Source organism: Myotis davidii, unplaced genomic scaffold (assembly GCF_000327345.1).
Source record: "Myotis davidii unplaced genomic scaffold, ASM32734v1 scaffold217, whole genome shotgun sequence".
NCBI classification, from domain to species: Eukaryota; Metazoa; Chordata; class Mammalia; order Chiroptera; family Vespertilionidae; genus Myotis; species Myotis davidii.
This window is the reverse complement of record NW_006290034.1, coordinates 1,264,499-1,291,773: the sequence shown is the minus strand read 5'-3', so window position 1 is coordinate 1,291,773 and position 27,275 is coordinate 1,264,499. Positions and strand designations below refer to the sequence as shown.

The following is a 27,275-nucleotide window of genomic DNA, read 5'->3' as shown; positions in this document are numbered from 1 at the left end:
TGTGTCTTGGTGGCCTGCAAATGTATCATTGCAACAGAATCACCAGCACCACCACACAGCAGTGGTCACAGCTTCCCCAAGACACCATCATATGGGGTGCTTTGTTACACAGCGATAGCTAACTGATACATCCAGGAATGAGTCAGCACACTGCAGAGGGAAGAATATTGAAAGGAAGGAAGGTGATCATCTGCGTTCGAGTCCTGGCTGCACCACAGAGTAGCCCTGCAAGACTGGACCAACCTCTTAACCTCTCAGACCACAGTTTCCTCCTGTGCGAACAGATTTCATCGGACAATCTTTTTAAGTCACCCAGGCTATAATGTTCATGCTCCAAGTGACTACAGCTGACAGCGACTGCAGATCTAAATTCATTGACACTTGGGTTTCAGAATTCTGCTCGTAACTGTCTAGCACGGCCCGATCCTCACCTGTTCGGAAGATGCCTTTATCTGTTAGCTCTCTGAGAGCAATGATCCTACAGAAAGTCGAAGGGAGACAGTTTCCATTTACCAGCTGAATAAATACAACATGACAAGGCGAATAGCACTGGCTTGTATGTACACGCCTCACACTAAAGATGAACTATTACTGCTTCTTGTGTCAGAGCAAAATTATTTCCAAAAAACCTAAGCCACAGCAATAAACCCTACATGGAGGAATCTTCAGAGATACTGCAACAGCTGGATAAAATTGCCGCCCCGAGCTTTCCAAGTTCCCATTTTCTGATGTTCGTATATTGCTTTAGGTAGAAAGAAACGAAAGGGATATATTGTGTATTACCCAAAATTCAATTCAACTGCAGACCTCACTGAGTCCACGTATTTTATAGCCAGTAAAGTGCTAATCGGAGGTGTTGAATATGAACATCTCTTAATTAAGACAAAACACCTGTCATCGGTCTGCGGAAAGGCTTCCGGCATCAGGGACAGTGCCCTTTAGCTGGGGTCAGACACCCACAGCTGAGTCTCCCATCCGTCTCTTCGCTGTGTGACCCCGACACACCATGAGCCTCTCTGAGCCGCCGGATCCTGCTTTGTGAAAGCGTGAGGATGGTGCCTGACTATTTCACAAGGGGGTCACGAGGGACATGTCAGAGGGTGCGACGGGAAGGCTGTTACAGATGCGTTACTGCCAATACCCAGACACGGAGAAGCACGAGTCCAGCCCAAGCCCAGCCCCTGGCACGTCCATAAAGCTGGGAGGCTCACGTTAGAAGTAGACTCTGTGCTTTCTTTTTACAACCATTTTCTTTTGCTGACGGACACAACCACCATTGGTGTGGTTTTTTCCCCCACCGTCATTTTTCTAGCCTTTATGTTTTTTGCTGTCATTAATCCTCACCCAAGGATGTTTTTCCATTGATTTTTACTAGTAGAGAGAGTGGAAGGGAGGGGGAGAGATAGAGAAACATCCATGTGAGAGTAACACATCAATTGGTTGCCTCCTGCACATACTCCGACCCGAGCCGAGGATCGAGCTTGCAACCGAGGTACGTGCCCTCGGCCGGAATCGAACACAGGACCCTTCAGTCCACAGGCCGACCCTCTATCCACTGAGCCAAACTGGCTAGGGCTTAGCCTTTTACCTTTTGTAGCCTGTGGCCTTTTCACTCGTGTATTCTGTAACTCCACAGGCCAGCATTTACTGAGCATTCAGCGAACACGGAGGGCAGAGGCACCCTGGCGCCTGGTCCGAGGAGCCCGCGTTCACACGGGATGTCATACAAAGAGCAAGGCATTCCCAGGCGATGAGGCATAAGAATAAAATGATGGTGGAAAACTGGCCCTGACACTCCTCCCCAAGGGGCAGAGCTAGAGAGAAAGAGGGGCCTCTCCCAGAAGAGGCGTTCAAGCTGTGTCTGGGAGGACGAGGAGAATTTATTTTCCAGGCAGAAGAGGGACATTCGAGGTAAACGGGAGGATCACAGGACATGCTAAGAGCTGCAATTAATGCCAAAAACCATGACCAGGAGCGCCAATAACTCTCAGGCATTCGTGATGTGAGAAGGAAGTGGCTGGTGCACTATATTTTAACTGATTTTTAAAGAACATGTTTTTCTTGATTTCAGAGAGGAAGGGAAAGGGAGAGAGAGAGAAAGAAACACCAATGATGAGAGAGAATCATGGATTGGCTGCCTCCTGCACGCCCCACACTAGGGATTGAGCCCCCAACCCAAACCATGACCTCCTAGTTCATAGGTTGACGTGCAACCACTGAGCCACACCGGCCAGGCTGTGCACTATATTTTAAAGAAAAGGACACAGTTTTGTTTTTTTTTAAATGCTATTTAGAGCATTTCACATACCAAATGTTCAACTCCTGATTTTTTTTAATTTACATAATCTTTTGGCAAATGAATGCCTCTAATTAGAGCCTTGGTTCCAGGATGACCTCCGGCAATGCTCTGCCCCAGGCCACGCACTCAGCAGCGTTTAGAATGTGTTTTCCAGCTCAGTACAGAAGAGACTCGCTCATGGTCCATGATTAACAGGCAGAAATGGCAATAACTGAACAACATTACACTGGAGGAGTCCACTCTTTCTGTTTATAAGGTGTTTTGTCTTTTAAAAAACCAGAACTAAAATGCTAGCTACCCGAAACCATGATCAGTGTAACGGGATCTTTCTCAGGCGCCCGGGAAAGGGTGTTATCTATCACACTAAGGAGGTCTGATCTGCTGGGAGTGAAAGATCAGAGATGGCCCCGCATCACACGGGATTCTGATGCCACAACGTTTCACCTCGCTGCAGGTGACATCCATCACGGCAACAGAGAGCTACACCGCCGAGTCTCCCGTCAGTCTCCCCGACACGCCCTGGGATCTGAAATACAGCACCCACTTCCATGGGCTTTGGTTGCAAACATGAACAAGGTAGCTTCAACAAGTGGCTGCCAGCCAGCCGGTGTGGCTCAGTGGCTGCGCAACAGCCTAGGAAACAGGAGGTCACAGTTCGACTCCCGGTTAAGGGCACGTGCCCAGGTTACGGTCTCGATCCCCAGTAGGGGGCGTGCAGGAGACAGCTGATCTATGATTCTCTCTCATCATGGATGTCTCTCTCTCCCCCTCCCCCTTCCTCTCTGAAATCAATAAAATACATTAAAGACAAACAAACAAGCGGCTGGCTGCCACTATCACACGTGCGGCTACAGGCCGCTGGGCTGCTGAGCACCTTGCTAGGACCTGTACCTGGAACCTCCTCAAAGGAAACGTCGTCCATAAAGGAGACGTCAGGGGGTGGCAGCAGCGGCATCTCCACCCTGCAGGCAAGGACCAAGCCCTCCCTGCGTCCCTCTGCCTGGAGACCGGGGCGCTGTCCCTGAGCGGGAGGCCTCTCCGAGACCAGTGACAGGTGTTTTGTCTTAATTAGAGGTTCCCCCCAACACCTCCCGTTAGCACTGGGCTGGGAGAGAGCGAGTGGCTCCGAGTCGCCTGCAGAGGAACGGGACGTGGCTGATCCACACAGTCCCGTGCGCTCCTCCGCGTCCAGTGATGTGCACCCCGAGGAGGCGGGATGAGAACCGCAGGCAGCACCGTGTCCCGCTGTCTCTGTCTTCCTGCCGAGGCCGCTGGTTGGGGTCATGGCGTGGCGCAGGGTTTTGGAGATCGTCTTGCTCTGACACAGGGAACTGCAGCAGCTCATCGGAGGTGTGAAGCGAGTGCGTACCTGACACCCACGTCCCCCTCGCCTTCCTCACAGCTCTCCCACGCTCACCCTCCCCTCAGGGGTCACGTCTCGCTCCTGCGGCCACGTGGAGCTGCGAGGAGCCGCACCGGCTCTCGCTCAGCGGCGATCTGGCCCACGTTCCCCCGCCTCGTGGTCTGGTCACCCCGGGAGTTCATTTCCTGCTGTCCCACTATGCTGGCGGCTTTGGGGTGTAGAGAACGAGAGATCGGGGACCGTGAGTTCCTGCCACGTCCAGGGTGCCCTCCCCGGCATCTGACACGGGAGCCCTTGGAAGGAAAGCACCCTCGGGTGTCACAGCGTCGTTCACGACAGAAACTCGGGCCCACAAGCCACGTCTTTGTCACGCCGCCTCCTTCCTTAACACGTCCCCCAACGAAACGACAGAGGGACCAAGAGCTTTACTGTAATCCCACACTGCCCCTTTGTAAGGGCTAACTGCATCCTTGGCATCTGGCAGCTGGAAACGGTTACATTATTTACATTAAAAACAACAGCTGTCTGCCCTGTGAATCATAAAGCCATTTGCCTGAAAATCTTTCTTCCTTCTTTCTTTCTCCCTTCCTTTCTTTCTTTCCCTGTGTTGAGATTGCCATACCCTACACAACAGAGAGAACGCAGCAAAACCTTCCCAAACTTGCCAAATTATTGGCTGGGGACGCTCATTTTTATGTAAACTATATGCATATTCATATAACACAGTTTTTAAAAATGTATCAGATATAATTAGTGTGTTTATGAATCTATTTGCTCTGCTATTAAGTAACAAATTTGTAGTAACCATGGCAACTGCAGCATCGCGGGCACAAGTTCTATTTTTGTACTATGAAGACTTTTCTTAAAGCAACCCTCCTGCTCAGACTCTTACATTTTTAAAATATTAAAGAGTTATGAAAACATGACTTCAATGTTCATGATATAAGGACACATTTTATATTTCGAGTTTATTTTACATTGAAAGCTGTTTCTTTTTTGTTATGTGGTATGTTGTGTATGTGTATGTCTGTATGTGCATGTTTGCCAAAAATAATATTTAAGTATAGAGGAGAAAAAACATGGAATAGGAGGGGCATGTTAACACATGTGGTTATAAGATGTTTAGCTTTTTGAGTTCTATTTCAATTGAAATGGCAGAAAATGTATTAAAGTTCCAATTTTGTTTAAAAAGAAAGTCATATATAGATTTCCCATTTTATTCTAATTTCTTCAATCTTTTTAAAAAATTTTTATTTTTATTGATTTCAGAGAGGAAGGGAGAGGGAGAGAAAGAGATGGAAACATCAATGATGAGAGAGAATCATTGTTCAGCTGCCTCCTGCACGCCCCCTACTAGGGATTGAGCCCAAAACCCAGGCACGTGCCATTGACTGGAATAGAATCCAGGACCCTTCAGTCCGCAGGCCGATGCTCTATCCACTGAGCCAGACCAGCTAGGGCTCTTCTTCAATCTTAATTATTGTGTTTTAGCCAAAATCTAAGTAGTAACATTTTTTTCCATAGTCAATTTGAGGAGGTGTTTTGATTAATGTTTTTCTCAAAAAAAAAATAGCTGAACTATGACTTGTTTTCCTCCCCTGAATAACTGACATCACTGCTAGACATGGGAGCCTGGGCCTTCGATGTGAGCTTCCAGAACCTTCCTTGCTTCCTGGTGAAACCAGTGACAACAGCAGCGCGATGGGCGGCTGAGGAGGAAGGTCTGGAGACGCCGTGTGGAGAGCCCAGAAGGATGCCTCTCGGTTCCGTGTGTTTTGTGACGGACATCAAACCTAACCCCAAAGAGGACGTTTCACGTGACACCGACCCTGCGGATGTCCTCCTCTGTGTCTCCTCCAAAAGCGGCGGAGGTGAGATGGGTGTGTGGGGCACTGGGGTGACGAGTCGGGTGAAGGAATCACATCGAGGCAACTCTTTTCTTTCTTTCTCTCTTTTTTTAAAATCTGGCTGCCCAGCTGGCGTGGCTCAGTGGTTGAGCATCCACCTATGAACCAGGAGGTCACGGTTAGATTCCAGGTCAGGGCGCACGCCCAGGTTGTGGACTCGAGCACCAGCAGGGGGCGTGCAGGAGGCAGCTGATCTATGATTCTCTCTCATCATTGATGTTTCTATCACTCTCTTCCTCTCCCTTCCTCTCTCTCTAAAAAAATCAATAAAATTTTTTTAAAACCTGGCTTGGGTTTGAGCTCCAAGCCAACCTCTCCCTGAGCTATGTCTGGGGAGAATAATATCTGTACCCTTGGATTTTCACGTGTATAAATATAAAGCAAAGCAGCCGTCACACTCTGTGACATAATATTTGTCAATAAAAAAAATTGATCTTCATTTTAAAACTGTAGAGACGTGGGGACGTAAAGGGATCATTAAAGAGAAACGAAGAGGGTCAATAAGTTTGGCCTTTTTAGCTATTTGCTCCGAAAGGAGATGAAGATGGAAGGGCATTTCTCTGGACAGACGTGGAGCGAGGACTGGGATAGCTTTGAGAAGAGCAGCAACGATCCGTGTGGAAAAGGCAACCCTGTAGCCCAGATGGGAAGGCCTGGCTCAGCCTGACACACGGGCATGGGCTCAGCGTCCAACCAGAAGGAAGACAGTGAGAGCAAACCCCTACGATAAGATGGCCAGTGACGGGGCCCAGGCTGGCCAGGGGGAGGGGCCAGTGACAGGGGCCAGGCTGGCCAGGGGGAGGGGCCAGTGACAGGGGCCCAGGCTGGCCAGGGGGAGGAGCCAGTGACAGGGGCCCAGGCTGGCCAGAGAGGGGAGAACCCAGGAGAGACAGTAATCTGTAATCCACCTGTGTGTCCTCATCCACCTCCATGCCCAACACCACCCTGAGGTTCAATTAAAAAGATTAATTATCGGCGTATCACTCTGTAAATTATATAATGTCTAACCACTCTGCTGTACTTCCTAATACACAATCCTAGTGAATGTCAAACTGTAATTGAAAAATAAAATTTAAAAATGTGCCACAGCATGGAGGGGCCTGGAGAGCATTGTGCTAAACGAGAGAAACCAGTCAGAGAAAGACAAGTATCACATGATCTTATTCCGACATGGAATCTAATGAACAACATAAACTGATGAACAAAAATAGACCCAGAGACACAGAAGCATCGAACAGACTGTCAAACCTCAGAGGGAAGGCGGGGGAGGGAGGAGCACGGAAAGGGCTCAAAACCAATGAACTCATATGCGCATACGCATCACCCATGGACACGGACAATAGGGTGGTGAAGGCCTGGGGTGGGGTAGGGTGGGAGAGGTCAACGCGGGAAGGGGACCCAGGTAACACTTTCAACAATAAAGATGTAAAACAGAAAGGTGCCCCCTTCCTGGCACGCCTGTTCCCCCTCACCTGCCTGTTTTCTTCCTGGGACTTATCACAGTAGGACACACGATCCAAACTCCTTATTTATCACACGCGTGTCTGTCCCCACCCACTAGCACGTGAACTCTGGAGACACAGGCCTCTCTTCACGGCTCCGTCCTCAGCGCCTGCCGGACACTCAGAAAACACTTGGTGCCGAGGAAAGCTTTGGTACGACGCCCGGCCACTGTTAGCTCACAACAAAGGTCATCTGTCCCTTCTATCTGTTTTATTTTATTCATTGTCTCTCAGGTTGCCTCAAATCAGGGTCTTTCTGAAGCTACTGATACTAGGAATAATGATGACCTGCCTTGTCCTCTTTAGGAAAAAGATCCTGATTTGGGTTAGACCAATCACTAAAAAAAGAAAATAAAATAAAAAAGACGTACTCATAAATGCAACCCTAATCCTCCCGAAGACTAGCATCTCTGGCGGCCTGGCCACAAATTCATCCATCGATTGGGTCAACTGATGTAGCTAAGTCAAACAATGATGCCCAGTTATCCGAACCTGAGAACTCGCCACGAGGAGTCTAATATTTACCTGTGTTTGTGGGTTCCGTGCACACGTTTGTCCCTTTCAGACGCGCTCTTTATTCATAAAAATAAATAACCAGAGAGTCTGTCCCTTCCGCTGTGCAACCGCCCCGGCGGCGCGGCTTCCTCTGGGGAGGGACACATTGCAGCGACGCGTCATCACGCAGACGCTGAGACAGGAGACGGGCTGCGAGAACAAGGGACGGAGCACCCTTGCTGTGTGGCTCAGTGAACAGAGCGTCGGCCTGCGGACCAAAGGGTCCCGGGTTTGAACCCGGTCAAGGGCACGTACTTTGGTTGCCAGCTCCTCCCCGGCCTGGGCCCCGGTCAGGGCTCAGGCAGGAGGCAACCAATTGATGTGCTTCCCTCACATCGATGTTTCTCTCTGTCTCTCCCTCTCTCTTCCGCTCTCCCTAGACATCAGTGGAGAAATACCCTCAGGTGAGGATTAACAACAAACAGACCAAGGAAGGGATACTGCTTCATGGGAGATGCGGGCCGTGGCAGGGGCACGCCCAGCAGGTGGCAATCTAGACCAGCGTGGAGGATGGGGAAGGCGCGGGCAGACACCAGGGGCTGGGCTGCAGTGGGCTCCTTACAGGGGACGCAGACAGAAATTTCCACCCCAGTTTTCTATATCAAGGAGAAGGGGGAGCTGCAGGTGCTCCCAGAACCTGCCCTACTCCAGGTGTCTCCACAGGGCTGTGCCTTGGCTAGAAACCTATATCCGGATGGCTGTTTAGCTGGGCCGAACCGTCACCTGCTCCCATGAAAATATTCCAAACGCATCCTGTCTCCACCTGATGCGCATGCATCCCTTCTGGAGAAAATATGCTGTTAATGCTGAATTAGAAAACAGTAACAGTAAACAATGGGCAGGCTCACAATCATGGGGTGAAGGCGTAACCCAAGTGCAAGGAGCCTTGTGGACGGAGAGAGAGGCTTGAACTCCTCCTGCCGTGGTGAAGTCTGTTCTCCAAAATGCCCAGGCTGGTGCGCAGCCAGGCCTCGCAACCCCCACCCCCAGGCTCCCCGGCCCTTAGATGCGGCTTCAGGACATTTCCTCCCTGAAAGAGCAGAAGTCCTTACACGGCTTGCTGGCCTGGTCCATGGAGCTCCCTGAACTTCCCTGCACCGAATTGTTCTTTCAAATTCTCTGTAGACTTATTTTTGTAAAATAAAAAGAGAAAAGTCATCACTAGTAAAATAAAAAACACCAAAAAATGATAATGAACAATTTTTAAGTAAATAATTTCCTACATAATGTCATTGTTTTAATGGCTGTAAATATTCTTTGTAAAAACTGTTACTTAAAAAAACAAAAACAATAACGCTCAAAGAATCTTTTTTCAATTTGCAAAACTTCAAGTTTTAAATATAGATTAAACTCTTTTTTTTGCAAACCAAATGAAACCAAAAAGTAAAGGCTAGAGACTGACCTAACAAAATTCCAAGGGAGGTGGTCTTAAAAAAAAGGATGTCAACATGGAGGAACTACAATCATCTTAAAAGATGAAATTTTGTTTACTGTGCAAATCTCATAGTTTGTTTAAAACTTTTTAAGTAAAAAAAACAAACAAAAAATGAAAAAAGCAAAGATGCTACTTTGCACTCAGAAACAAAACAAAATACGGTAGCACGATGGCTATGTCTCAAAAGACATCACCTTGCGCTCTCTCGGCTTCCTCTGTTTGCTATGTAAGCAGTTCAGGGTGGCTGGTTTACTGACTGAGGGTCCCAACATTTACTTAAGATCTACCATGGAAAGCAATGATTAAAAAATATATGATCCCTTATTTACACGGCTTTCTTTTTTTTTTTTTAGGAGACAAGGATGTACCTACTGCCTATTACGTAGGTAACATCGGCACATACCTAACATCTATGATACAGTAACACAGGCATGTACGTAATAGCCATAAAATAGGTCCTGTATGGTGTAGGCTACCCCAGTACCAGAGAAAGGGCAGAGCCACGGAATAGAGAGGAACGCGAGGTTGCTTCAAGCCCTCACACAGACAGTAGTTTCCCAGATGAGGTGAGGGCAGGGCAGCCTGAAGTGAGAGAAGAGCTCCCCAGAGGACGATGGGAAAAGGTCTTAAGTCAGAAGAATCAAAAAGAAAAATGAGACAGGTCTTTTGAGAATTCTTGAGTGAATGCAGGCCACCATGGATGGCTGCAAAGATCCATCAGCTCACGGGAAAGTGCTCATTGCGCTGCTAACGGGGTGAGCCTTGATGGGCAGGCTCGGGAATCTGAAATCTGTCCTTAGAGAACAAGGATTGCTGAAAGCTCTGCAGCAGCATGCAGTGGGCATGGGATGGCCAGGCAGATGGTCACATGACAGATGGTCACATGGCAGATAAGGACCTGGCCTCCCTTCACACTCTACACGTGCTATGCCTAATTCATGCATCTCTCACTCCTGTGGCAACATGGTCACTTTTAATGAATTTGCATTTCTGATCCAAAGTCATAACTTTCTCTTACTTTGTCCCCAATGGACACCCCAAGGTTCTCCAGGCAGTCACAAGTCTGATGCGCTACACAATAATAGAAACATCAGCGCAAAAGCTTAAATCACACTAAATATACAGATGAATGCTGACTCAAGGAATCCAATGGTTTCTCCACAGCCAGATGTTGGTGCAGCATAGATTAATCAGAGAGAGAGAGATGAATGGCTATTATTCATTTTCTTTCCTTCTGAACGTCTGGATAGAACATCAGCTTGGTCCCAGGGTCTCCCAGGCTCCTAGAGCATTCTGGGTAAGCCTGGCAACGACATTCCCTGTCTCAGACCTCACGGTCCCTTCTCCTCACAGGGATGGAGAGGGTGTGCTACATCAATAACTGCGACTTTATTGGAAGTAAATGTGATTTTCTGCGTCTTCCGGAAAGGATTGTGCATTTAGTTGCTGTGTTTACATGATTTCCATTTGAAACCAACCTTTGAATGAGTCTCCTTTGGCTGAATTGCTTTTCGTTTAGGCTTCATTTGATTTAGGGGGGAAAAGAAAAATCATGTCCTGAAAACCAGAGTCCAATTTCCTGCGCACAACAGTAGGGATGCTGCCCTACTTCTCATGAGGACTGAGCGGTAAGGTGCCACGAATGTTGGAGAGGGACCGGAGACACTGGGGTCATGGTCTGAGTTTGGTACATTACTCATCCATTCACTCACTCATCCATTCAATAAGTATTTATTGAGCTCCCCAGGTGCCCAGCACTGTCCTGGGTTTTGGGAGAAAAAACACGATGATATTGACCTGGGGGAGAAAATGTAAGTTACTTGGACTCAGCGTCCTCAACAATGTCTGTGTGCAACCCTCTGCAGTCATGAACTTAAAAGGGTTTGAGGAACCAAGCAGGGAACGTGTGTAACAAGGAGGAGAGTATGGTTGTGATGGTGAGAGACCACGGTGCACTGGACAGCCTATGCCTCACCTATGGACACTCAAATTCCATTTCTCAAAGGAACACACATTGGGAAACCCACACTGTGGGCCCCAGGAGGAGCTCCCAGCTTCCTACCCTTGAGCTATATGATTTCCAGTGCATTCCTTGGTCTTCACATCCCTTTCATACTTTTAATTTTTTTTAATCCTCACCCGAGAATGTTTATTCTTTTTTTTTTTAATTTTAGAGAGAGAGGAAGGGAGAGGGAGGGGAAGAAAGTGAAGGGGGGCAGGGGGGGGGAGAGCAACTTTTTTATTTTTTAATCCTCATCCAAAGATTTTTTAAATTGAGAGAGAGAGAGAGAGAAACATTGATCGGTTGTCTCCTGTATGCACCCCAACCAGGATCAAACCTGCAGCCTAGGTATGTGCCTGACAGGGACTCGAACCTGCCACCTTTTGGTGTATGGGATAATGCTCCAACCAGCGGAGCCATCGGCCAGGGCTCCCTTTCATACGTTAAACCGAATCACTGAATGAATGAGTGCGTGAATGAATCTCTTTCTTTAGAGCTCGACACCATTCAGCTTCCTAAAGCCCTTAGTCAGAGGCAGTTTTCTTGCAGGAACACCTGCTCCTGAAAGTCTGTCCACAGGAACAGGGTGCAGACTCGGGGGCAGCGTCAAAGTGGTGAGGACGACAGTGACGACAGGCCTGCCACGCTGCAGCTTTCCTTCAGGTGGGACTCACCCGGGCACCCTTCCACCTAACTCAGCCTAAACCCAGAACTCCCTTTTTCATCAGAATTCTCGTCTTAGCCCGGCTGGTGTGGCTCAGTAGTTGAGCGTCGACCCACGCACTAAGAGGTCACCGGTTCGATTCCCAGTCAGGGCACATGCCTGGGGTTGCCGACCCGATCCCTAGTAGGAGGCATGCTCGAGGCAGTCGCGTGATGATTCTCTCTCATGGATGTTTCTCTATCTCTCTCTCTCTCCCTCTCCCTTCCTCTCTCTCAAAATCAATAAAAACACATTTTATAAAATTCTTGTCTTAGTTATATGATTTAGATTTGGCGCTAACGAAGATGTTGCCTGTACATTATTAAGTACAATGCCCAGCATATGGCAGCCACAGAGCATCATAGCTAAGTGCTTTGTGAGTAGCCACAGAGCAATGTAGCTAAGTGCTTTGTCTCTGAGTCAGAACTGGGTTAGAAACCAGGTTCTACGCTTTCCTAGATGGGTGACCTTGAACAAGGCCTTCAGTGTCCTTAGAGCACTGGGAAGGTCCCGTGTCCAGCACGACACCTTGGCACTTACGAGACTGAAAGAGCAGTGGCCCTTTCCCAGCATTCATGAAGGCACTGCTCATCTTTCTGAAATATCCCCACTTAATTTCTGGAAATGCATACATAAAATGGGAGCACATTATTGACTACGATTATCAAAATGAACCTAAAAGACTCTATGGAATATATATCACTTGTAAACCTTAGCACACATTGGCTGCTTCTATGAAGAGTTAAATCAATGCTTTATCTTACATGAGCCCAGGGAAAACCAAATGGCAAAAGGATCAATAGGAAACTTAAAAAAAATTTTTTTTCAGACGGAAAAAACCTACATCTATAGTTCAGGCACATTTTACGTGTCAGTGAGTGCTCCAATCAATATTTCTGAAACTTGTCGGCGGGCATAGATTTTCTTTAGAGTTGGGAAATTGTATCCAGTGACATTGTGAAATGTTTAAACAAAGGAACTGAAGTCACACTGGTGTAATAATATTTTAAAACAGTGTCACTTGCCAAAGTCCCCAATCTTTGGGCTTCTCTGAATCTAGGAAACACATTTGGTTATTGTCTGTCTTCTTTGAGTAAATTTCGAGTTCACAATCCATTCCTTTCCTTGAAATCAAGAAAGGACATGTTATTTTTATGGGTGAAGGCTTATTTCAATCAATACTAGTAAGCAAGCATCATACCACCAATCCTATATAAAAGGGTAATATGCAAATTGACCCTAATGGCAGAACGACCTGGGAATGACCGGTCACGATGACATGCACTGACCACCAGGGGGCAGACGTTCAGGGCAGGAGCTGCCCCCTGGTGGTCAGTGCACTTCCACAGGGGGAGCACCGCTCAGCCAGAAGCCAGCTCACGGCTGGCCAGCGCAGTGGCGGTGGCTGGAGTCTCTCCCGCCTCCGCAGCAGTGTTAAGGATGTCCAACTAACAGCTTAGGCCTGCTCCCCCATCAGTGGGACATCCCCCGAGGGCTCCCGGGCTGCCAGAGGGATGTCTGACTGCCAGCTTAGGCCTGATCCCCTAGGGAGCAGGCCTAAGCTGGCAGGTGAACATCCCCTGAGGGGTCCCAGACTGCGAGAGGGCACAGACCAAGCTAAAGGACCCTCCCCCCGACCCACAAGTGCATGAATTTTTGTGCACCAGGCCTCTAGTATTTTTATAAATGCCTACTTAAAACATAAAATTCTGTATTTGGACATGGTAGTTATATTATTATTTCTGTTTTTTTCTTCTTAAAAAATCCTCACCTGAGGATATTTTTTCCATTGCCGGCCAGCCCAGCGGTGGTGGCAGGAGACTCTGCTGCCTCCTCAGCAGCGCTAAGGATGTCCGACTGCAGCTTAGGCCTGCTCCCCGCTGGCAAGTAGACATCCTCCAAGGGCTCCCGGGCTGCCAGAAGGATGTCTGACTGCCAGCTTATGCCCGATCTCCCAGGAAGTGGGCTTAAGCCAGCAGGTGGACATCCCCCGAGTGGTCCCAGACTGCGAGAGGGCACAGACCAAGCTAAAGGACCCTCCCCCCGACCCACAAGTGCATGAATTTTTGTGCACCAGGCCTCTAGTATTTTTATAAATGCCTACTTAAAACATAAAATTCTGTATTTGGACATGGTAGTTATATTATTATTTCTGTTTTTTTCTTTTTAAAAAATCCTCACCTGAGGATATTTTTTCCATTGCTTTTCAGAGAGAAAATAGAAGGGAGAGAGGAGGGGGAGAGAGAGAAACATCAATGTGAGAGAGACACATCAACTGGTTGCCTCCCGCACCCGCCCCTACAGGGACAGGGGAACCTGTAGCCGAGGTACGTGTCCTTGACAGGGAATTGAACCCAAAACCCTCCTGTGTGCAGGCCGACGATCTAACCATTGAGCAATACCAGCCAGGGCTCCTTCTGTGTTTTAAAGTGTGGTTAGGACAAAGCAAGATGGTAGTTTATTCCTTGGAGCTAAAGCTCTTCCTAATGACACTTGAGGGCTGCTTGTTCCTCCTCTACCCATGTCAACACCAACCATTTCTGTGCCTCAATGCCATTTCCTACATGAGTAGCATCTCTTCAATGTGCTATTTACCTGAACCTTAAAACTAAACCCTGACGGTAAAAAACAATCCCTCCACTTAAAGGAGAAACCCTCGGCCATGCCATAGCATTAAGGGACGACCTCATCTCACCCCAGATTTTATTTAACTTTATTCGGAGGTTCCTCTTTTCAATGCAGAAAGCATTTCTCCAGTGGCAATATTCGAAGCAAACGACTTTATTTCAATTATGTAAACCATAAATAAACAGAAATAAAAGAGATTAATGAGCACCGGTGCCCCTGCGTGACAGTCGTTAATGACATTTTTCTTTATTGAAAAACCTCTCTCTGACTTTTGTTCCATTTAAAACTCCATCCTCATTATCTCAGTTTCACTCTGCCATTATTGTCTTGGAGACAGAACTGATGGATGAGTTTTACATCATCCTTTCCCAAGGAAGGCCGAGTATGATCAAGAAAGGGGTTCCCCCATGCAGTGTGTGGGAACACCCACGAGCAGACCACGTGTCCTAAACGGCCTTGCAGATCAGACATCAGCCAAATGCAGGATTCCATTCTGAGGGATGGGGTGGGGGAGACAGGATGTCGGAGTTCAGATCCGTGCAATCATTAGAAGGGACACTCATGTCACAATGGGGAGGACCTGACAGTAAGACGATGACAGCGATGAAGCGCCACAGTGAAGTGAAAATGTCAAACGACTGGTGTGCATGTGAAGAAAAAAGGTGCAGCTAATAGAAACCAGCTTCTGCATTCCCGCGTCTCTGCCTGTATCAGCTGCATCTGCCCCTCGGGTGTCACTCACTGTCAAATCCCCAGTGAAGAGTCCCAGACGTACATCAGATCAGGGTCCACCCTTTCAGGCCTGGACACACGGATGCAGTCCCCTATTATATATATATATAAATCTTACCTAATAATAGACAAACATGTAAATTGACCATCCCTCTGCTATGCTCACCAGCCAATAAGGAAAGTATGCAAATTAACCCAACAAAGATGGTGGTTAATTTGCATATGTATGCACAAAGTGGCAGAGCGAAGACTGAAGGCTCTGGCTGGAGGAGCGAAGGCCTGGGGCCCGGGTGCCAGAGGAAAACCGGTGCCTGCAGCCAGGGGAAGGGAAGGCCTATTGCATGAATCTGTATTGAAAAATCGCACGCGCGCGATTGAGAGAGACGTCAGTTGCCTCCTGTGTGCACCCAGACTGAGGACTGAACCTGCAACCTGGGCATGTTATGTGCCCTGACCAGGAGGCAAACTAGAGACCTTTCCGTGCATAGGACTATGCTCAACCGACTGAGCCACATGGGCCGGGGCCAGTGCCCTCTTTCCCACAGCAGCCGGTGTGTTGAGTGGGAGAGCAGAGAAGTCAGTCTGGGAGGGTGCCCCAGTGCGCTGTGGGGCAGGGGGCTGGCGAGAGGCTGTGTTGCGTGTGGACGCCTGGTGCTGGGCGAGCGTCAGCAGGAGGAACAATGGAAAGGATGTTCACTAAATTGTGATGTGCAGGAACATGTGTTTAATTTGCAAGACGCCTTGTTTAATTAAAAGGTAAACACCATGCACAATGCCTCTTGCAGACAAATTTGGAGCCGCAGCCACCCCTCCGGCATGCTGGGGGCCAGCAGGACTTCCCAATGCAGCAGATCAATTAAGTGGGGCACGCATTTGGGAGAAAATGATACTGTTTTTCCCATGTGTTTTCAGACAGGGTATTCCTAGAGGTCAGCGCCAGTTAAGTCGGGTGCAAAGGCACAAACTCTATTATTATGTACCTAGCGAAGAAAAACCAACCTGAAGGCTAACCATTTCTCCTTTACCCCAAACTCAGGTGGGATATTTTTCCCTCCTCCTCCCGCCCGCCCCCGTCCCTCCTTCTCTTCCTTCCTTCTTTGTCCAGAAGGTTGACTCCAAAAGCCGGGTGTTCACAAAGCCCTCTGCACCTTTCACTCCACTTGGAGCCCCAACAAAATCGTTCCGTGAGCTCCCCCAGATCAAAAAGCAGAACAAAAACATCGTGGGTCTCCTGTTCCCTTTCCTCGGGATTTCCTCCGTTTGTCAGGGGTCACGGAGGGCACTGCGCCACCGCTGCCTCGGTGTAGGGGCCTGCGGGCAAGAACACGGCAGAGGAGATTCAGACGTCTGTACTCTTCACTTCTGATCTCAGGAACACAGGTAGCACAAATAACCCTGTGACCACTTTTCTGCCATCCAACGCTTCGCATAGTTGAAGTCTGGTCCTGGTTACACCGGGAGGCAGGAAATGGGCAGCAACTCCCCCGAGAATCCAACCTAATCAGTCGTTTCTCACCAACACATGCCCTCCAGGCAACGGGAAGGGGAGATTGTGCCAGAGTTCCTCACCATCCACCATCCAGGGCACAGGGCCTGGATGGCCCCCTATGGGCCCGCCACCCAATGGTTCACTTCAGCCATTCCTGCCTGCCACGTGACTAACACATAAAAACAGAAATGTGAAATGGACAGACTATTATGTTATTGTATTGTGAGCAAATACTATCTCATGTGGTTACACTATATAACCGTATGTCCTGTTATTGCTTTACTAGAGGCCTGGTGCACAAAATTCATGCACAGGATGGGGAGTGTCCCTCAGCCCAGCCTGCACCCTCTCGCAATCTGTGCCCGTTGGCTCCTAACCGCTCACCTGCCTGCCGGCCTGCCTGATCACCCCTAACTGCTTGCTTGCTTGCCTGCCTGATGACCCCTAACCACCTCTGCCTCAGCCCCCACCACAGTGGCTTCGTCCAGAAGGACATCTGGAATGATGCCCGGAAGGTCATTCAGCTGTTTGGTCTAATTAGCATATTACGCTTTTATTATTATAGATGGAATGTAGCATTAATCACCAAAGCCAATTATGACAGGCCCTGAGGCTTCTGGGTTCACCTTCCAAGTTCAGCCTGCCCCCCCTCCCCAAGCCTTGGGTTCCTCCCGAGAACAATCCAATACACACGTGAAAATGTGTCCTTTTCAGAAACGTGTCTTCCTCTTTGATCTCTTCATTACCTCTTCCCCCAGCTCCTGCACACACCTGCGTTCCCTCAGAGGCATGCCATCTCCCATCCCAGAAAGTTCTGGGAAGGAATCCTCCTGGACCCATGAGCAGCTCACCTGGGAGGGGCCCTAAACACCTGGGGAGGCTCACTATGTCCACCCCCAGATTTCTTTCCCAGGAAATGTGGGAGAATATGAGCACGTTTTTATCTGTCTTGCACAGCATAACACACTCAAGACATTTCTGTTTAAGAAAAATGTCTTCATGAAGTGTCTTCATAATCATTGTTAATTTTGTCCACCAGCAAAATACACGTTTCAACATGTGAAGGCCTTTCTCCTGAATCGTTTCATTTTTCCTTCTGTTGAATTCCGAATGCCTAGGACAGTTGCCAAGTTCATGACAATCACTGGGTGTTGGCTGTGTGATGGAATCTCTGAACGTCCCATAGGCAGGGACACGATGCTGCCCCAAAGCCCTGCCTAAGGGCTTGAATACAGAACGTCTTGTTCCCAATCCTCCTTGTCCCTGAGAACTGACCACCTGGGGACATCGATTTAGCCCTCAGTAAAGAAATGGACGGATGATTTAATTTTTAAAAACCTGAAGCCTACAAGTCTAAAAATGAGTGAATGTGTTTACGGTACAAAGTCACACAGACAAGCAGGCTTCATCCTACAGCATCCGAGTTCCAAACCGGCATTGATACAAGTGCTCCCATTAGAGGACATGAACGGTCATATTCAATAAATTCAACCTTTGGACAAGTGACAGATCCCAGCAAGACAGGAGGCCCGAGGCCAAATAAGCTGCACGCAAATGAGGCGGCAGCCCCGATCAATGATTCTCTCTCATCACTGATGTTTCTCTCTCTCTCTCTCTCTCTCTCTCTCTCCCCCCCCCCTTTCTCTCTGAAATCAATAAAAAATATGCTTTAAAATAAAAGTCAAAATTCTCTTGCCAATGAATCGTAGTTTGGGTCATTCCAGCGACGTGTTGGGATGTTTTGACCATAACCATTCACAGAGCAAAGAAGCAATATGTGAATGGAGATAAAAACACCCAAACCTGTGAGTTTTCATCTTTTATGAACAAAAGCTAGCAGATATGCCACGTGGAAGGACTTTCTCAGGGTAGGGGAGGATGGGTGGAAGTGGCAGAGAGACTAAAATTGTACTGAGACAGGCCTTCCAGATCGCTTTTTAACTGCTTTTCAAGTAAAGCTGATGTCGTTATTTTAGTCTTTTGCCATTTTTATGTCATTTAATTCACCACTGAGAATAGCACTCTTTCTACATTTGCATTTTCTTTTTCGGTATGAAAGGTATTCACGATTAAGGTGAAAGAAAGCTTCTGCCCTGAGAAATACAGGCTCTGGGCTGCTAATGATCTCCTCTTCAGCATTCTGAGGAAAATCGAGGTGCTTTCTGTGTGCGGGAAGGGTAGGTGAGCAGAATGGAGAGAGGAGCTGGAATCGGAAAACCTGGTTGGGAGCACCTCACTGTGGGACATCGAAGACGCATTCCCTCGGTTTTCTCACCTGTGAAATGGGGCTGGGGAACTGGTAACAAGCCATTTTCAGAACCAATACATCAGGGGTGTCCTTTCGAGAAAAAGATCTTTCCCTCTCTTCTCTGAAAGGCTAACACTCAGACCTAAAATATCAGTGTATGTGCCAGCCTGAATTCAACACCGCAGAGCGCGATTTTTCAAGACGTTTCCTCGGGCTGCTGTCAGCTGGGCTCTCTGATGGCCACCTGTTGCCACCTTGGGCAACTACATACACCTTCCTGAGCCTTCCCTTCCTGTCCTCTCGGGGACAGGCAACATCCGTTCGCTCCCCTCCCCTGAAGACTGTGTGAAGAACACAGACGCAAATACGATTGATCCTTTCCTGAATCTGGACTTATTATTTGCCTGATCATATAAAAAAATATGTAACACGAGGCTCCTTCTCCAAAGACAGTAAACACTGCGATGCAGCAGACAGGACGGGAAGCCACAACAACACGCGCATTCTGCCCATCTCTAACTCGAGGCGCTAATAACCTTCACCCAGCACCGAAAACCCTGCCACTGGGAGCACAGAGCCAACTTCAAGGCTGCACTCATTTCAAAACGCCATAGGGAACCGAGGCGGGAATGATCCAGGAAAACAAAACAATCCCTCCCCCAGGTTCCTGGAATCCGCCAGAGATGGCCTCTCTGGAGGGGGCGGCGACCTCCTGCGACCCTGCAGGGACTGGAGTCTCCTGCCCAGGGATGAGGGGAGGACCCCAGGAAAGGCACTCTTTCTTCCTCTCTCGCCTCCCTTCCCATCCACGGAATGAAGGTGCTGCCGACCACCTCAGCCAACATTTCCTTCAGCAGCTAATGAAATGCGCCCCCCACACGCACATCTGCGGCCTCTACGGGGCTGGTGAGTGTGGGTTTGGTGGAGTGGGGAGGGTGCGTGTGCGTGTGCGTGTGCATGAGTGTGTGTGCGCAAACGCGCGGCGTGTGTATTTGAAATTGATGCTTGCAAAACGTGCTTGCAAAAAGCAGTCATTTCTTTTTCTTTTTTTGGTGGGGGTGGTGGTGGCCCTTTTGTCTCCCCCGACCTCAGCCCCAAGGAGGGTCAGAGAGGGGCCAGGGGGAGACTGGACTGGCACTTACCTTGGGGACGTGGACGAGGTGAGAGCGGTTGAAGAGGGTTTGGTTTGCGCTTTCTGTCCACTGGCCCCTGCGCCACCCGAGCCCCGGAGGTAGGGCGGGGTTTGGGCAGGCCGCGCCCTCGGGACAGAGGGGACCCCAGCAGGGACAGAACTGCCCAGGCTCTGAGATTCTTCCAGGTCTTCATTGAAATTTTCAGCTCCTGTTCTGTGCTTAATTGACAGTCAGAAAGTTTGTGGCTCAAGGTCATGAGATCTGACTGCACCTAAGAGATTGCCATTGATTAGTATTGTTCTCAGCTGGGCATTTAATTCTCTGGAACGTTGGGAACAACCACTAGGTCAAGTCATTCATCTTTCTTATTGTAATACAAGTTCTGTTTAAAAATGAGCCATGCCAGGCCAACGGGGTGCAGGGGCAGCTGGCTGTGGGCCCCTCGCCGCACCTGATGTCCAGGGGGACAGCAGCGCGGACTGGTAACTCGCCCCCATGAGAGTTTGCCCGAGGTCCGCCAGGGAGCACTGCCTGAGGTGTGGGGACCCTCTGCACACGGCCTGGCCTTGGCCTAGGGGAGTGGGGGCAGGGGAGATAGGGGGCTCCCCAAGGGGCTCTCCCCCTGAGGAATTTTCACCTGCGGTTACAGTACTGATGGCCTTGAATCTGTATAAAGTTGCTGCTTAGGACAGTGCCCCCCCAAAACACACACACACACACACACACGCACCCACACAGTGCGCACACGCATACACTCACATGCTCTACCCCCTCTACCCCCTCCCTCCACTCTATTAGCATTTGAAAACCTCTGGAAACACGTGCTTCTGGATAAACCTGCACACCCACGGGCCTGCAGAGTGGATCCTGAGTCACAGGCTGCCTGTGAATGAGAGAGCCTGGTTTTTAGCTTCTGAGAACAAGAATGTCTGCTAATCCCGGATTCCACGCATAACAGGACACACTAAAGTCGCTAGAACCCTGTGCAGACGCCTGAGAAACAACAGTGTCTCAGCAGCACGAGGAAGAGCAGGGTGCTTCTCAGGGCCCTTGGGGGCAATCTCCCGCGTTGTGCGTGGGGACAGCTGGACAACACCCAGGTCACACGGCACAATCGCTGTCCTGGGCGCCAATGAAAAGAAACTTTGTCGACAGGCATTAGAAAGAAAACAGCTGAGTCGGTCTGGCTCATAGACAGCGGGGGACAGAAGGAGGTTAGCCGTGGTGAGGGAGGGAGGCACCGCTGCTTCTTGTAGGGTTCTTTACAAGCCAGTGTAGGTCACCATATCAGACCTTCCAGAATACGCAAGCATCTTCCCATAAGCCTTATGAAATCATTCCCATCAGCCTGCTCCACTCCCTAATACTGTAGGAAAGTTGATGCAATTTAATTTATATTCCGTCAGCAGTAAATTTATTTGATCTTGGCAAGGAGCCTTGTTTGGGAAAGTTAATTGTAGTGAAGGAGGAGGGAGCAGCGGGAGCATGGAGGTGAAATTATGTTTCATTTCATAATCAGGAAAAACAGTATAATTGTCCCCCCACCGTATCAGCTGTAGGAAGAATCTGAAAGGGTTTCATTTGAATGCACTTCGTTGCATCTACCAAGAGCACACTGACATGCCGTAGTAAATTGCCCGGGATTATTTCTTTGTTATTAAGAAATCACCATTCCAATTCTGTGACATTTGCTTGGGAGCTTTGCTGGACCATGTGGAAAGGGATGAAAAAGCTATATTAAACGCATCAAGGTACTTCCTGATGACCACAAACTGGATGGGATGGTCTGCCCCACCCAGCAAAATTCTCAAAGGAAATCTGAAATCACCTATCTTTAAAACCCATTCTAAAAAATGAACTAGCCATTATTAAATAAGTAGTTTAAACCGTCATGCAAACTAACTTAAAGTGTAAAAGTCAACTCTACTTAAATATTGGGAGCGAGAAAAACATGACTACCATGCATTTCCTGAAGATTTGGCCAAATTCTGCCTGTATTTCCAGCCTGACCTGCAGGGGGCAGTAGCTTGACGCGAATGACAACAAAGGCTGCTGCTAATAGGCTTGGGTTTCTGACTGTGACCCTGGAGTGGTGGTAGGTTGGGAAGAGGGCTTAATTAATGTACACTGAAACAAAAGATCACGTAAATTGTTTGATTTGTCTTCAAGCTATATTTTTAGGCTAATCTAATTCATCGCTGTGAGGGTGTTTTTCCCCCCTCCTTAAAGAGAGTATCAAAGTTTCAAGAGACATACTCAGCTATCTCAAGAATTATCCTAAACACTGTTTAGTATGAATATAGGGTAATTTATGTTCTCAAAAAGGCAGAATAAAACTGAACTGTTTTCAATGTTCAAAGGGATGACAAAAAATCAGAGGAAATATAGATTAGACAGCGATAATAAAAGGATGTCACCTACCTAGATAATGCACTTTATATTTCTTTTATAAAATTTTTAAAATTAAAAATGGGGGGGGGGGAAGTCACCCTATGGTTTGTAAAACATATGCTTCCCACATCTAAAGCATTAATTTTAAAACTGGTTTATATTTAATATTATGATTGACAACCAGGAAGTGATCTCTTTTTATTTCCGCAATTTTTAAAAAAAATTACAGGTAGAATAGAATGTATTGGCTATTGATAATCTACCATCCCCACCCCAACTGGTCACCCCCCCATATGACCACTCCCTTCTCAATCCCTACATTCCCCCCAACTCCCCACCCCCATACACCCAATCACCTGATCAGGAAAGACTGGACACAGACCAAAAGGGGCTTTGGCTGGGGGAATAATTGCCGAATTGAAAAAGCAAACTCCTTCCATCTCCTCACCTCAACCACATTTAACGTTCATTATCTCCATTTTCAATGATGCAGAATGTCTTCCCCAAGAGGCAACCAGATTTCAAGAAGTCAGAAGGGTACCAGGCATTCACCGCCCCGTCCATCCTGGTGGGACTCACGGGCTGAGTTTCTGTACGCACCTTCTATGGGTCTACTTTGCTCATAGTAAGAAAAAAAAATAGGTTTTTTTTAAAAAAGAATTTCTGCCCAGGTGTGTTCCGTTTCTTTTGCATGGCGGAGTTTAATCTTGATTTAAAAAAAAAAAAAACCAACATTTTAAAACACCCCTTTTTCCTACATGATGGTAAAGACACAGCCCCTGCTTCTGCTTTTAAGGAGAGGTGGGGATGGCTGAAACCGGGAAAGAGAATTTTATTCTCCCACCCTCCCCTCCCGTTCTCCTAAACCGTTTTAGTCGACATATGTTTGTTATCAGAGCGAGGTGCTGTGAACACACAGCCATTTTCTTAGCAGCTTTCTGACTGTGTGCTCCCATCGTCCCACAAGGCACTGGTCCTCTCCCCTCGGGAAGTCATGAATAAGAGACCAGGAAGCCTGCACGTCAGATCTTCCTCAATTAATCCACCATTAGCATGTTGGGGGGACCCACTCCGGAGGGTGAGCAGCAGCTCTGGCAACCGCCGCCGACCCTCCCCAATTAGGCTCTGCTCAAAAAAAAAAAAAAAAAAAAAAAAAACTCTTTCGCAGAGACCAAGCCTCCCTCCCGGGCTGTCCATGTTTTCCGTTTTCCTATTTTAACGTTTGGGGAGAGTGGCAGGCGACAGATGGTGGAGATCAGATCGATGTGATTGCATTAGATGACCCCCTCCCCTTCCCCACGCCGTTCTGGAAGCTCCATCCGCGGAAGGCGATCGCCGGGGACTCCACCACCGTGGACTCAGCCGCACGAGGACCAGGTCCCCTCCCAGGGCTTGTTAACGCCGGACCGGCGCGCCCCGGAGGCAAGCGGCTCCCAGCGCCCAGCCTGCCTCGTCGCTCAGCCCATCGCGGACCCTCCGGCTCCTGCACACCATCCCGGTCCCGCTGGAAGCCTGGATGTAGAGGGTAAGCGCTTCCATTCCAGGCGATTGGGGACCGTTACTTGGCCAGACCTCAGCCCAGGCTCAGCGAAGGTGCGGGTGCGGGATGGGTCGGAGCGGCGGGCTGTGTTTACATGGATAAACGTGTTTCTTTTTGTCTGCAAGAGAGCATTAGTCAGGGGCGATGTGTATAGTGTTTTTCCATTGATTGTACGAGCCGCAAGAGAGAGACGGAAAGTCACATACAAGGGATCTCCCATTAGATTATCAAATGATTTCTCAACAGAAACACATCAGGCTAGAAAAGAATGGACAGAAATTTACAAAGTGATGCATAGGGGGGAGGCGGGGGGAGAGAGCAGCATTTCTGCATTCGCTTAATTGGCTTAGTTCCTCACACACGATGGCTTTGGTCGCGTTTCTTTATGTTATAATGTGGTCGCCAATGACCAAGCGTGAGACTGGGATGGGGTTTCGGAGTGCGGGGGACAGGCAGGGTGGGACAGGAGGGGGACTGCTTGGCAGTCCCTCGTGGTGGCCTCCGGAGATCAAAAGATGCTAGGAGCCCCCTCCCCCCACCTACCCCCTCTGCCCGAAAAACACCCCTCGAGGGATGGGGCGCCAGAGAAACGTGGGTTCTCACAAACAGAGCTCGCAGGAGTCGATGCACAAAGGTACTTAGTGCGGACCTAGCCTCCCTCCGTGGATACCGCTCCGCCGCGGCAGACTCCACTCAGTGCGCACCAGCCAAGTGTAAGTTCATCAACAAATGCCCCGCTGCTGGGCCGGAGCCGGAGCCGGAGAGCCGCGCGGAGAGCGGGGCTGAGAGCTGAGTGTAGCGCGGCCGCAGCCCGGGCAGAGCTGTCCACCGGCGCAGGTGCTGAAGCGGGTGGAACACGGGGTAGGTGGGTGAGGGCTGGCCCTGGCGACTTGGAGGGAAAGCAAGCATGCCTCCTGCGTTGTTGTTCCAGTTTCTGACCGCGTGACTCTGTGGGTCAGCGTGTGTGTGTGTGTGTGTGTGCGTGTGCATGTGTATGTGTGTGTGTGTGTGCGTGTGTGTGTGTGTTATTTCAATGGCGAGGAAGCCAAACTAAAGGAGATTTTCCTCAGAAAGCCTTGAAAAGCTGTGTGGGTATTTGTGCCGTGATTCGGAGATGCCATGTATTGTGTATGCATGCATGTGTGTGTGTCTATGGCTTGGTACCATCCTTTTTTCGTACAAAAGGAATATTCCATTTGCTAAGCCAACAGCTGCCTGGATAATGTTCTTTCTTGTTTTCCTTTTAATGTGAGTTGAGATTTAAATGGAGGAGTTCGGAGCAAATGGACACTTTGCTCACAGACTATTGCCTTACTTTCCCTCAGGGCTTTTGTTTCTAGGAGTTCAAGCTGGAGAGAACCTGTCAGCTTTCTGTGTGTGTGTGTGTGTGTGTGTGTGTGTGTGTAGCATGCCTAAGGAGACGCTCCCCTTTATAGCTATGTTAGGTAACAGGACTCATTAATTTGTTTAATTGGCAACGGTCTTCTTGTGAAAGGTGTACTTAAGAGTCACCTGAAAATATTGCAAAATAGGCTCCTAATGGGGCAGTACTGCTTTTCTTTTGAGTTCTCTTGGGCAGCAGACCTTGAATGTGAAGCAACTGGTCGTAAAAACCTAGGATTCATGTTGACTTTACTGTCTGCAAGTAACAGGTCGGGGACATGCGGAGCTGGTGTGTCTGGAGAAATGATATATTAAAACATAATGATAAGAGCCAGCCCAGCCTAAGTGCCCTAAATTGCAACCAGGTCAGTTAGCGATGAGTTGTGGTGGGGGGAGAATGCTGTTACATAATTACTCCTTGATGAAGAGCTGTTTGCACTTACATAATTTGAGGAATCATAATGTCTATGGCCATGCTGCCATGTCCCCTCCCTGTTCTGCTCACATGGATGCACGTCCATGTACTGGAGAGTATGGGGGAAAGCTAATTGAGAACTTTCGAACGGAGCTGAGCCCTGTCTTGGGTAGTGACGCTGCACCTGCCCATTTTGTGTAATGAACAATAAACCCCTATTATCAGAATACTCATGCCGGGTCCAAGACAAAGCTTTTCCACTAAGAACCATATTGACCCTCAAAGAATCACAGAGCTCCTCTCTCGGAAAGCCAGCGTTACAGTCACCGTGCAAATGAGTGGTCATTGTTTATCTTTCTTACCACGATCTTTATGAAGACAGAGCCCAGGGTGTTTCTGTCCAGGTGTTCACAGAGTTGCATCTGTCCTGTCTATCTAGAAGGTGGGCTAGGGAAGTACACTTACATCATGGGACTACAGAAACGGCGCCTACATCATAAAAACTCCACCAGCTTGTCAAACTCAGGGAGCTGTGCTACTATGGAAAATGAGTTGTATTGTGTGCTCAAAGCTGTTTTTCCCTCTAAAAATCACAAGCCAAGCACAAGCGTAGCTCCAAGGCCTTCCAAGGAGAGATGCCCGTTTGGGTGGATCTATCAGTATTTGATTCAAGTAGTAAGTGGAGCCAGCGTTTATTTTCTGTGATCATGCATTTCCCCAAAACACCCGGCTGGAATGTCACCCATGCGTGACCCTGTCTTTATCGGAGCTGCACTCCTTCAAGCCGTCTAGGCAAATGCATGTGATGTGTGTGCTGAACGATGCCTGTCTCTTACAGGGCTCCTCGCCGCCAGGACTCTCCACCTAAGCACCTGAGTGGGCTGGCCGAGTCGGAGGGGTGCCCAGCAGAGCGAGGGCAGAGGAAGGCTCTGGGGGGGCAGCAGGTAAGCGAAAGGTTACTCGTCACACCCATCCTGCCCCCCAGAGCCATCCCACTCCCCACACCCCCTCCCTGGCTGGGCAGGCCCCACAGGCACGCTCTGCTCCTCCCGCGTTCAGTGCTTGGCTTGTGATTTGTCTTTCAGAATTGGAATGAGAGCAGCCATTCGGCTGTGGGCAGGAAGCAGCCGCACAGAGCGCAGCGTTGGATCCTTCTGGAGGGAAATCGAGTTATGGATTATGGTCCGGGTCAAGCTCAGCCCAGCCCAGCCCAGCCAGGGGCGGGCTCAGCGGCAGCCTGAGTTGTGGCAGCAGAGGAGGCGGAGGCGGCGGCGGCGGCGGCGGCGGCGGTAGCGGCAGCGGCCCGGCTCTCTTCGGTGACGGGTATTCTTGGGTGGATAATACGGATTACGTTGTTATTGCTTAAGAATACGCGTAGTCGAGGAGAGTACCAGCGGCAGGCGGGCAGCGGCCGCCCCTCCCGGCCCACCAGCGGGCCTCCGAACGCCGGTGGTTGCCCAGGTAGCACTTTTGGATCTTTGCCTTTTGCTGGGTGTTTTGACTCTGGGTCGCGCGCGTGTTAGGCGATTACAAGTAGAGTCTCACCAGAA

General features: G+C 49.0%; 1 protein-coding gene across 1 annotated transcript; it reads left to right on the top strand.

Moving 5' to 3' along the window:
- Positions 1-5,286: 5,286 nt before the first annotated feature.
- Positions 5,287-26,966, top strand: LOC107182976. The gene is made up of 4 exons (XM_015563509.1): positions 5,287-5,533; positions 23,474-23,912; positions 26,564-26,669; positions 26,811-26,966. Exons 1-4 carry the CDS (start codon positions 5,287-5,289, stop codon positions 26,964-26,966), a joined length of 948 nt encoding a protein of 315 aa, XP_015418995.1.
- The last annotated feature ends 309 nt before the right edge of the window (positions 26,967-27,275 follow it).